Raw genomic sequence first — 13,067 nt, 5'->3', positions numbered from 1 at the left:
AGAGTAGAGTAACAAAGCAAACGTTTTAAGTATAAAAATTATTTTCAGTAGTTTGACCCACCCTTAATTTAATGTTTAGTGAGAGATCGGGAAGCTTAAACTCTCAAATCAATGATGAATGATTTGTAAAGACTTACTTACATTGACGCCGTATGCTCCAAGTTTTCCAAAAGTATATACATGTAGAACTTGTATTTTTTTTTCCTAATGCAAGATATATAAACCTCTTGACTCTACTAATCTATACAGATGCATGCAAATTACCCCTTCCACTTGCATTAATAAGACTTCGCTCCCTGAGCAAGCCGTCTTTTGAATACCCTAAGGAATTTCAAACTTAATGAAACTAATGCCGAATCAAAGCTTGGAGTGTGGCTCTTAAGGTAACTTTAAATGAGAATTGATGTGACTTCCTAAAATTACAATTGAACATTTTACTATTATTTCATTTTTTTCCATGAAGAAAAGAATCAAATACCCTTTTTTTGTGAATGCAATACATCATAAAAAAATAGAAGACTTTAAATTAACGTTGCTTTTTCATATCCATTTGTGATCATCTAATTATATCCTTATCGAAATATTTTGATCTTTTTACTTGGCTCTAGTGCAATTTTCGGCAAAAGTCTTCATGGAAGGCCGCTAGAAAGTGTATGAAGTAACATGACTGAAAATGAAAAGCATTGATACAAGTTGTTATTTTTATCATAAATTAATTAACCATCCGAAGGGGCTTCCCAAAAAAATAAAAATGATTATACAGATTTTTGTACCATATAATAATCTGGATCCATTTGCCTTCAATATAATTTACTTGCAGTGAGCTCCTTTAGGTAACCGCCTCATGAGAGAGAACTCATTCTTTGCAAGGGGTAAAGTATAGTAGGACTCTAATTCTTGTTTCAAATAATATAACTTCGCCTATTTGTTGGATACTGTTAGCAATTTGTTTGTATCTTAATAGTAAGTTACGGCAGAATGAATTGATTGGACAAAAAGAACTATTTGACCGTTGACCACTTGTTTGGCCTTGGAACAAAATTTTGATGAAAAAAAGAAAAGGACAAAAAAAAAACCATACAAATTAAAATGGCCAAATTACTTCAAAGTTCTCTTCTACTTCATCTTGCTCAAGACCCGTCAATCAATCACAGTCACCATGTAAAAAGAAAATGAAAAGTAAAATCCTTTAAAACTCAAGAGAAAATCTTGTGTATGTATGTAATAGATTCTATAAATGTGAAAGAGTTGGTACTCATCAGTTTCAAATTCTCTAACACAGCAAAAATTTGAGCCTCACATTCACTATATTGCAAGTGTCGCATGATTGGTATCATCATGTGGTGTTTAGACTTGATTATATTCTTTGGTGAAAGCCAAGTCAGATTTTGTTATTCTAACTGGTGTGTCTGGTGTGACAGGAGAATGTGTACTGATTTGATAAAGGAACTTTTGAGAAGCTATGCAGAGTTTCTACAATCGCTATTGCCGGTAATACGGCCATGAGTCCTCATAAGCAAGTGGTTTCCTTCCTAGCGGTTGGAAGCGAATCTAAACACTTTTTGGCGACCGCCCCGCACGTTTTGATAGGGATGTCAATGTGGACATTAGAACATGCTCCGGATCTTCCATTTGGTGGATCTACCAAAACTTGTGTTGTCCTTATTATTACTATTCTTATGTCTGTACTCTGCTCTGATCCCATCCATTCGTGCATTTAATTACTTTTCGAGTTTCCTCATCTTTAAAAAAAAAAAAAAAAATTCTTTCATAACTATACAATTGTCTTGATATCTTACTAAATATAAGGAGAAATAAAGTTTTAAATTGGCCAAAACAAAAGGTATCTATAAAGTATTGCGACAAATTATAAATGTGCATTAAGTACATGATTTATACTCATTCGTAATGATTAGGTTGATGGTTAATACATCGTAATATTGAAAAAGAAAAATATATCGTCATATATATAGACACACACATAAAAATTTCTCGTAAATATTTGATTCATTTTACGAGCTGGTTCTCCATATATAGCAGATGCTTATAACATGCATTTCACACACAAATAAGGAAAAATGAAAAAGTCATGAACTAAAAGATATTTATATTATCGTTACATGCATTGTTAAAATTTGATCATGTGTACGATTAACATCTGTCCATACATAGAACAAGCAAATATTAATTGCTTGCCCTCCCTATGGTATGCTTGAGATTATAAAATGGCTGAGTTACATATTCCTAGCAATTCAAAAGCCCTTTCTCTATTCAAATAAAAAAAATAAAAAAAATTAATAATTAAAAATATCGTAAGGTCAATAAAATATCCGAGAAAACACTTTAGATAAAAGGTTTGCAACTATCTAAAACATGATAAAATTGTAATTATTTAAATACTAACAAATTAATAGGTCAAATTTCTTACAATATCGCATTGCCAAAGGAACATCACATCTGCTTCCTTAAGCAAAGCAAAATCAAGAGTTACCCAAGATAAGAATTTCCAATTTGATTGACAACTAATAATAATATATAAAAAAAAATAATCTTTTTACACGAAGAAAAGAGGGAAGAAAGAAGAATGATCAAAACTTCCAAATAAAACAATGACGACGACCACGACAAGAACAACAAAACAACCGTCATCTAACAACAGTTGAAGCAACGGTGTGAGCCCACCATTTGAGACTCTCTTTCATGTCGGTCTCGTTCCCAAGAGCGGGAACCTTCCAGTTCATCAATGGATCCTCCTTCCTCTTCTCCTCCCACCATTCCCACGCCTCCGACAGATAAGGCCTCACAACAACTACAGACTCACCGGCATCTTCGTCATCTTCTTCACCATCTTTAATTTTGTTGCCCAGTCTCTGTAGCCCAGGAATGATGGAGACCAAGCTTGAGTCGACTCTGTCTTCCTCCAAGAAGACGAACCCCAGATCCACGAACCCTTTTAGCTCTTCGACCTCGAGCTCCGACAAGCTCTTAGTCAAGGTCCTTCTCTTTGCTCTTCCTCCCATTTGGCCCTTTTTTCTGTGCGAGAACTCCGAGCTTCTGAGGTTGTTCCATTTGAAACCTTCCTCTTCTTCATAGATCATGCTGTGAATAGGTTTCATGGGGAGGACTGAGTCTGGAGAGAGAGAACTTGCTTGTAAGCGTGTTGGGATGATGCTCGTTTGATCGCTCACGGACCTCACAAGAATTAATGGGGTCCGAGAAATTTGAAGACACGAGCTTTCTTTCTTGGGTATTTCTATGCTTTCTTGACCCGGGTTGGATCTGGAGGTTGAAGAAGGCGATGTGTCTGGTCGTTTCTTGAATATCTCGAGCTCGAACCAGCATCTATCGATGATCTTCATGACTGCTTCCGCTTCTTCCATTAATGGTGGCCGGAGGAAATTGTGTGATTATGGAGACTTATTGAGGGCTTGGGTGGCTTCGTATTTATATACTCTTTTAATTATCATGATTACTCTTGCGTTTTCCCGTTATTTACGGGAAAGACTCCATCTAAGTGTTCACAAGGTTGTGTATCACTTTGATTTGGTCTTGGGTCTTCGTCTAAATGTTTCAATTTCATTGGTCCTTTTTAACGTTGATTACACTGTATGCTATGAATTCGTAACCTCATAAAAGACAATGCGACAATTTACCAATAAAGCTATCAGAGAGAAAACATATAATCCGACATATATGCTTCCTAATAATGAGTAATGGAAAAAGACGTCGACACGAACTGGAGGTCCCATTTCCATAGTGACGAGTACATCTCTAGGCTTAGATGAAAGCACCACCCAACTTCGCATAATTCATTTTGGATTGCCTCAAGAGCAAAGGATTTGGACAACATTGATCATTGAGAGCGCAAGATTGTGGACTTAATATACACCAAGTATATATTTATACGGATTTTCTTTTTCCTTTCACCTATTCTATTCTGTTCATTCATTTGTATTCTGCTTGAGTATCGGCCTACTTTGAACATTTTGCCTTGGGAATTTCTAGAAACATATGACACTATAATTTATTTTTTTAATCTTAATTTAATTAGAACAAAGGTAGTTCGGACATAGTAGTCAAACGAGACCATTTAAACGGAATACAGGAAAATTTAGAAAGAGGAAATTATGCCAGTGCTGCGTAATTTAGTAGACCTAATGCAATAATTTACGTTTTCTTTAAAAAAAAATTATATTTTTTGGAGGCCAAGCAATGTTGGGTGTTTTGAATTAATTAAGGTTGAAGAAAACACTCTTTGTTTTTCGTAGTAGGTCGTGGTCAGCGTGACATCTTGCTAATTCTCGAGGGCAGGATGATAAATCAGCAAAAATCTCCTTTTTTTGCATGATTTTAATTGAGAAACACCATCTCTGACTAATGGTCAACTTTTAAGCACGTTAGCAAAAAGAAGAATCAGGTGCGTGAGGTCCTTGAAAGCCTCGAGCAAAAAGTGGAAGAAGCCCTTGGCGGGCCGCTTGAATGTGTTGACACCGAATGCGTTTTGCCTGCGAGTGATGTCATCCGGTTCGCCGCTAATTCCTTCGAGGAGATCAGTTTTAAGGGCTTCGGCGATTCCCCCTGGGCCGCCGTGTTTTCCTCGGAGGCCGCCGAAATCCTTCTCATTGACCAGCCTTGTGAGCTCTGACTGATCAATCTGGAATGAGCTGGGTTGATCTGGGAACGAAATCGAAGTGTGGGAAGGATATTTTCTTCGCCTCGCGCAGGCCATTGCTCGGGCGATTCGAGGTGGCCTAGGAGCGGAAGGAGTCACGACTCCTCAGCGATGGGAAGAGATGCACAGATAGGGCCGCACAATGCAAATGGCAAGACAAAAGAGAGGAACTCTGATTGTGTTGTGATAGCAACGAAAAAAAGCAACCTTGGAGTTTGTGGAATGATGTCTGAGAAAATACCCACCGATCGCATGGGTTAAGCGGCGAGCCGGGCTATTGCGGGGGACGGAAGCTGCCGACGGGTTTCGAGAAAGGACGACCCGAAAGACTAACGCAGAGGAGAGACCCATTGCAAAACGACGGGTGATTGTGGACCAATGCAAGATATTTTGTGAGTGCATACTCGGGTGCGACTTTCAACTTCCCCGCGGATGATTAGTTTCAGACCTGTCTTGAAACTACGTCGGCAAAAAGAAAAAAATAGAGAGAAAAGAACAAGATGAATATATGGTATCAATGACTTAATACCATGATATCGTATATTCTCATGACTTTATGTTAGATGGTAAACCAGCAATTCTCAACATGACCTGTTTACAAGGTACGGCATGTAATTAACAGAGTTAGATTATACGTAAACGGATTTGTGTCAAAATAAAATTTTCATTAGCTGAATTCTAGTTACCACGTGTCTTCAAGATAAAATTCTCCGAAATCTCATGAATTTTGAAAAAAAATATATAATTGTTCTGGTTGGTTTCGCTTGTATATTTAATGCCTTATATATGTCATTTTTGGAGGCATGATATGCATGGGAACAATCCCATGGCATTTCATACCTAATGTTAAAGTTAGAGATAAAGAAAAATCCCTTGAACTAACTTTACAGTGGGAATGCGATGACCAACTCTATATGGCATTGACAAGAACCTTTACTTTCAGATATGACGACAACATTATATCATATTTTTCTTTTCCCATGTGAACAAAGGTCTCCAAAATGATTAAGGAGAATAGACTTCGCAATTTTATATGTAAGGGAAAAAGGTACAATATATAAAGAAAATAAATGGAAAACGTTTTCTAACTATAATCAAGAAATGCAAAATAATGGAGAACTTTTCCAAACATAGTAATGATGATAGTGTTGATTTGGTCGTGACATCCAAAAGAGGGATGACAAGGCTTTTCAATGGTTATGTTTGAATGTGAGGAGCGTTAGAGAATTTGTGGTTAGAAATTCAAATAATAAATTCATGATGGTGATATGAATCATAATATTATCATAATAAAAATGTTTTAGTTCAAGTATGATTTTTGAAATCGACATGAATTGTGGACTTCAATCACATAAAATTTCACTGAAAATAACCACTAGCCAAATCACCTTGTCACAATGCCTCTATCCCTGTTGGTTGTCTTTAGCCTCCACAACCATCAGACCATCACTGATCTCTCTGTGCTCATGTGCCTAACGACTGCAACCTGAAAGGGTTAACATGCATATTTCGTTGCAACTGTGACATGACAAGCTAGCAAAACTAAGGTATTGTCCGGTTGGGCTCTAAGCCCACTAGCCCTATTGCCAAATGAACCAAGAAAAGATTATTTTTATATCTGAAAAAATATGAAATGTAATAATTGCTGAATGTCTTGCAATTTTTTAAGATCCAAGGCAATAATAGTGGTTGTCGCATTTCGTGCTAAACGCTACAACTGCAGAAGTACATCTCTATTCATGAAGAACCTGACGTGACTTTGTCGATATCATATTTTTATAATCATTATACGCAGGAATACGAGGAAAAGTCAGGAACATATGCTAGAGAAGTCCAATGGACCGCTATCATCACTAAATAATCTTATCCAAAGTAGGTAGATAAATTTATATAATGAAAAAAAGTAAAATATAATAAATAGAGTGCCATAAAAAAACTTAAATGAAACATCCAAGAATTATAGAAGATTGCAACGGTGAATTGCCGGGCAAATCTCCTTTGGCAGTGAGCTTATATGACATTCACTCCCAGTGAAAACATTTGAGTATAAACCACCTGCCAAAGGAGTAAATGCCCAGTAATTCACCACTTACATGTCATCCACTCTATTCTTCACGTGCTTGTATAGTTCTAATTTTTCTTGGCTTCGATGAACAGAGTTAGATACAATATCTATTTATAGCCTCCCAAAAGCGGTAGAGACGTTTTCCATGCACGCAGCATATTCTCAGAACATCCAATATCAAATCAAACTTTAGTTGGGCAAAAAAGAAAAAAAAGAAAAAGAAAACAAAGGCAGTGGTCCAATGAGTTGGATATGCTAGATTTTATCCTCAATTCATACCGGGTTTTAGGGACGACCGAGTCAACATATATTCCTCTATATCCAACTAATTGGAGTGGAGAAATTTCTACACAAATTTAGTTTTACTACATTTCGATCTTGTCGTTATTTCGAGCATATTCCTAGTGTCTTTTCTTCAAGGTAAAATGATACTACGAGTTCTTAAATGTTGGCTTAATATGCAATGTCAAATTTAAATTTTTAATTCGCTTAGTGTGATTAGTAAACTATTCTTAAATATTTTATATAGTATCCCTATTTAATCAAACAAGTTAGATGTAATTTGATGACATCGAATATTTAATGTTGAGTTCGAATTTTGATATCATGGGTCAATAAGACATAACAACATGTGAACGCAGATTCTCTTTTTTTATTAATCTACTTCTATATACAATGTTTTCTTGTTTATTGTTGAAACTTAATAGATTGAAGTACATGTTGGTTAATTCTATCTACTCGAACTAATGACAAACCGATGTTGAGTTTCTTAATATAGTCTAGAGACTACATTAAACAATTAGTAAACATTCAATAATCATATTAAATAAATTAAAAGCCTAATGATGACAAGAAACAATGAGCTAAAGTTAATGAATTAAAAATGTTATTTTTTATTTTTTAAAATATTACAAAATAAGCGCATTTCCATGTAAAAAAATTTAATAAATGATAATGGTAAATGAATTTTTATTTATTTTGATAATGGTAAATTTAAAAATGTTATTTTTCTTTTTCCTATGTTGAGGGTGCTTTGTCTCGGTGTCAACGGCCACATAATGTTACAAAATATGAAACAGCCTAGTAGTGTTTTCCATCACGAAGTTGACAAGTTTGAGGACTTGCACTATAATTATCTCTTCTTAGAATCATATAAAACATATAAATATTTTTGATAAATTATAGTCATAACCTATATAGTTGTTGGTAAATGAGCAGAACCCTCCTTTGGAAAATATTCGGATCCTAGTTTTTGCAATATGCTAATTGAGAAACTTTATCTTGACTAATGGTAAACTTTTAAGCACATAAACAATGGATTTGCAATTTTGCACGTGCTTCTCGTGCCCCCACGTCACGTGCATCGCGGGCTTCAAGTGCGACTTTCAACTTTCCCGCGGATGATTAGTTCCAGACCCCTCTTATAACTAAGTCGTCATAAAAAAAAGAAGGAAAAAAAGACAAAAAGAAAAAAAGGAAAGAACAAGTTGAATTAATAACATATCAAATTAATCCCTATGATATTGCATATTCTCAGGAGTTTGTATTTGACTTTTTGGCTGCAACACTAATCCCGCCAAATTCATTTCGGCCAAGCAACTCTTGACACAATCTGTTTGCACGTTACAGCATATAACTTAATAAATATGGATTTAGCATTTGTGCCACAAGAAAAAAAAAAAAATTATCTTACTAGGGTTGATTTCTACGCAATTAGACATGTTCAAGTTCACATTTAAAGAATTCTTTTTTAACCTTAAGAGTTTATAAAAATAGAACCCACTTTAGAAAGAATAACGATTAAAAAACTCATTAAACATGAAAAAACTAGCACACATACATTTTTCATCAGAAGTGTGACCAACAAAACATATTATAGATTGGTAGGGGATGTTACAGTAATCAAACTAACAAAGACCAGTACGTACTCGATAATAAAACCAACCTTACAACTTCAACTCTATTAAAGTGGTCATCTAAGCTCTGAAAGATTCATTCACTTATTAATGGATTCATAATCTGGGTTGACATGAGGATCTTTACCAACTAAAATCTGATCACCACGTGTTTTCAATATAAGATTCTTCGAATGAAAAAAAAAAATTATTCTGGCTGATTTCGCTTCTAATTATTTACTGCCTGATGAATGTCATTCTGGTGGCATGATATGTGCAAAAATATTTGTATGGCATTTCATACCTAATATTAGAGTTAGAGACAAAGAAAGTTCCTTGAACTAAATTTATAGTGGAAATGCAATGAGCAATTTTATTTGACTTCGACGAGAACCTCCACTGTCAAATATGACGGTAGCATTGTATCAGATTTTGCCATTCCTAAGTGAACATAGGTCTCCAAAATAATTAAGGAGAATATAGTTCGAACAATTTACACGTGTGGGAAAAAGGTACAATATTTAAAGAAATTAAATGGAAACCCATAATCAAGATATGGAAAATATTAGAGAAATTTTTCCAAACATGGTAATGATGATACGACTGATTCATCACATCTATAGAGGGATGAAAAGGTTCTTCAATGGTTATCTTTGAATGTGAGGAGCATTTAGAACTACTGGGCTTGTGGGTAAAAATTCAAATAATAAATTCATTACAATGACGCGAATCACAATATTACGATAACAAAAACGTTCAAATTCAACTATGGTTTTTGATATGGGCATGAACTGTGGACTTTAATTACTTGAATTTCACTGAAAATAACTCCATTAATGGATAAAAAACAATTTTTTTACTCTATAAAATTAATGACGCATTAAACCATTTGAAATAGTTGTTTTTCATTTTTTTCACTCTTTTTCTTCGTTTATATTGCACCATTTCCTCTACCTACTAATCAAATACTGAAAACATATATGTTGCCAAATCGCCTTGTCGCGGTGCCTCTATGCCCGTTGGCTGCTTTTAGCCACCGCAACCGCTGAGCTGAAACTGATCTCTCTGTTTACATGCGTGAGTGCTGCAACCTGCAGGTGTTGGCATTTTTATTTTATTTTATTGAAAAAGTAATATGACGAGCTAGCAAAACAAAGCTATTGTTTAGTTAGGCTCGAAGGCCACCAGCACTATTGTCAAATGAGCACAAAAAGATTACCATGATTGCATTGTTATCCAGTGGGTGTCGCATTTCGTGTAAATACTGCAACTGCAGTGAGGGATGATCACGGGAATTCCCATTCTCACCTTAAAACTGGGAACCTGACTAGAGGAATTGGTTCCCCATTTCCCGAGGACCGGAACCGATCTGGGTCCAATTCCTAGGCAGTCCAATGAAACCGATCGCAGTGTGCTTGGAAATCTTGTACACACGTGCAATAAAATATTAAACTTCAGGATCTTTGTGCATTGACCACACTTCACAAGGTTCACACTTAATCTTTGCGAAAAGGCTGGAGAAAGTATGCTTGAAGAAATTGCTAGGTTTGGCATTTATACACAAGCTCTCTTACACCCTCTGCTATTTGCTCGAAGTGGGACTCTTGGAGTGGCTTGTTTCCTGCAGGTTAGCGGGGGCAAGATAGAGAGAGAGGGAGTGAGCGTGTGACAGATAGTGAGCGTAGTCCCACATCGGCAGATAGAAAAGGCTAACAAGTAGGTTGCCTCTTTAATTGGTTTGTTGGCTAGGATCAAGTGTAATGTCGGTATAATGATTCTTAAAGTGGGGCAACGACATTTTAAAAAATTTCAGTTCAAATGATTCTTCCACATATTTTTTAGGAATAAAAGTAAAATTTCATAAAAATAAATAATCGTTCCACTTCGGGTGGTTAAAATCAGGAACCAGACTGAAATTTGCCGGTTTCAATTTTATGGAATAGAAAACCAAACTGTGGTCTTTGAGAATAGGATCAATTTCTAGTGGACCGAAATTTGCCGGTTTCAATTTTATGGAATCGGAAAGCAGACTATGGTCTTTGAGAATTTTATGGAATCGGAAAGCAGACTATGGTCTTTGAGAACGGGATCAAACCGGTTAGTTCAGTCCTATCTGGGCAATTCCCAGTTCAATTGGTTCTTTTTGCTTACCCCTAACTGCAATGTGAATCCAAAAGCTAAAAAGTAAAAATCATCTCAAAAACATATACATACCTCTTCTTGGGAAGAATCCAACATGAATTTGTGGATACAATATTATATGCAAGATTAAAAGAAAAGTCAAGAACATGTGCTAGAGAAGTCCAAAGTATGAGTGCTCCCATTAATAAATAATTCTATCTAAAATATGTGGAAAAATTAGCAAATGAAAGTAAAGAAAATAACCACTGGGGTTCACCCAAAGGGCCACCCTTCTAACTTGGAAGGGGGAGGTGAGGGGTTCAAATCCCCACCTTCTCAGGGGGGATTGGGGTGGGGACGATTTTATTTCAGGAGTGAGTTTCGACTCCCACGCCCTACAATGAAGCAGGGCAAAAGTTTGAGAGTGTGTGTTAGAGTAGGATTAGAGTAGGACCGACCAAAAAAAGTAAAAGAAAATAAATATAGAGCCACAACAGAAAACCTAAATGAAGCATCCCATCCATAGCGGTAGAGAGTCGTAAACAAGAACAGCAGAGTTTACAGCTGAACAAGTCACTTCCCTGCACTTGTTGGATTGCAATGGTGAATTGCCAGGCAAATCTTCTCTGGTAGTGAGCTTATATTACCTTTGTTCTCAGTGGAAATTGTGGTCATAAGCCTCCTGCCAATGGAGTAAATGCCTAGTAATTCACCACTTACATGCCTTGCACACCATATTACTCGTGTGCTATTAACAAAACAATTATTTTAGTTTTTTTTAGGGGGCGCTTGAATGAACAGTGTTAGAGTGCAATATCTATTTATAAGGGAGAAGTGGTAAAAAAATCATAAATCTTTTGCATTTACCAATTTAGTCCTAGACATTTTTTTTTTTGCCAATTTAGTCATAAACCTTTATATGTCGTGTCAATTTAGTCTTTCTAGCCAAATTTGGCCGGATTTTGCTAACTGAATGTCGGCCGGCTAACGTGGCTTGATCAATGCTAACGTATACAATTTTTAGTAATATTTTAATATTTTAAATATTTTTCTTTTTCTTTTCTTTTTTTCCTTCTCCTCCTCCTTCCTCTAGCTAGTCGACAAACCTCGGCGACTAGCCGAGGCGATGGCTGTCGAGGTTGATGTCTACCTTGCTGGCCACCTCGCATAGGGCTAGCGAGGCTTGACCTCACCGGCTAGATGCAAGGCCACCCTTGAGACCTAGGCGACGAGGTCAAGCCTCGCCTATGGCCGGCGAGGCTCAACCTTGCTAGATTCGGGCACAAGGCTGCCCTCGAGAACCGGGCGGCAAGGGTCGAGCCTTGCCGGATCAGTGAGGGCCAACCTCGCTAGCCCCGCGCGAGGCCACCCTCGCGGCCTGGTGGCCTTGAGCTAGCTTCTCGCTGCCTAACACGAGGTCTCCCTCGTGGCTACCGGCGAGGTGGCCGGTGAGGTCGACCTTGCTGGCGGTCCCCTAGCTAATTGTCGGTGATCGGTTGGAGGAAAGAGGAGGAGAAGGAAAAAGAAAAAGAAAAAGAAAATAAAAATTAAAAAATTAAAAAATTATTAAAAGTTGTCCACGCGCACCGATTAGGCCATGTCACTTCGACATCTAGTTAGCAAAATCCGGCCAAAATTGGCCAGGAATGACTAAATAGGCACAATGTAAAAAGGTTTAGGATTAAATTGGCACTAAAAAAGGTTTAAGACTAAATTAACACAAATACAAATGGTTTATGACTTTTTTTTTTAACACTTTTCACCTATTTATAACCTCCCAATTGCCAAGAGGGATAACGTATTTTGCATGAACACAACATATTCTTAGAACATCCAAAATCCAATATAAACTTTAGTTGGGTAAAAAAAAACAAAAACAAAAAGGCTAGTGGTCCAATGAGTTGGATATGCTAAATTTCATTCTCTGGTCCTATCAGGTTTTGGCGATGACCGGAGTCAACCTAGATTCCTCTATCCGACCGATCAGAGTGGAGAAATTTCTAGACTAGTTTAGTTTTAGTTCATTTGAATTATTGCCAGCATATTCCTTGTGTCTTTCCTTAAAGGAAAAATGATACTAAGAGCTCCAAGACTTTGACTTAATATGCAATGTCATACTCATTTTCTTAATTCGTTTAGCGTGATTATTGAACTATTCCTAAATATTTAGTATAACCATTCAATTTAATCAAACAAGTCAAATGTAATTCATGACAGAATATTTAATGTTTAGTTTGAATTTTCAAATGATGGGTCAATATGACATAAGAACAATGACCACATACTTAATTTTCTTATCGATCTACTTTTCTAT

At 36.4% G+C, this 13,067-nt stretch overlaps 1 protein-coding gene across 1 annotated transcript; it reads right to left on the bottom strand.

Moving 5' to 3' along the window:
• Window positions 1-2,645: 2,645 nt before the first annotated feature.
• LOC120293882 lies at window positions 2,646-3,380 on the bottom strand. The gene has a single exon (XM_039313669.1). It carries the CDS (start codon window positions 3,378-3,380, stop codon window positions 2,646-2,648), a length of 735 nt encoding a protein of 244 aa, XP_039169603.1.
• Between the last annotated feature and the right edge of the window lie 9,687 nt (window positions 3,381-13,067).

The sequence above is a fragment of the Eucalyptus grandis genome, chromosome 5, assembly GCF_016545825.1.
Source record: "Eucalyptus grandis isolate ANBG69807.140 chromosome 5, ASM1654582v1, whole genome shotgun sequence".
NCBI classification, from domain to species: Eukaryota; Viridiplantae; Streptophyta; class Magnoliopsida; order Myrtales; family Myrtaceae; genus Eucalyptus; species Eucalyptus grandis.
This window is presented reverse-complemented; position numbering and strand designations above follow the sequence as displayed.

Coding starts and splice junctions, on each gene's coding strand:
- LOC120293882 (XM_039313669.1), bottom strand. CDS start 3,380: ATGGAAGAAGCGGAAGCAGTCATGAAGATCATCGATAGATGCTGGTTC.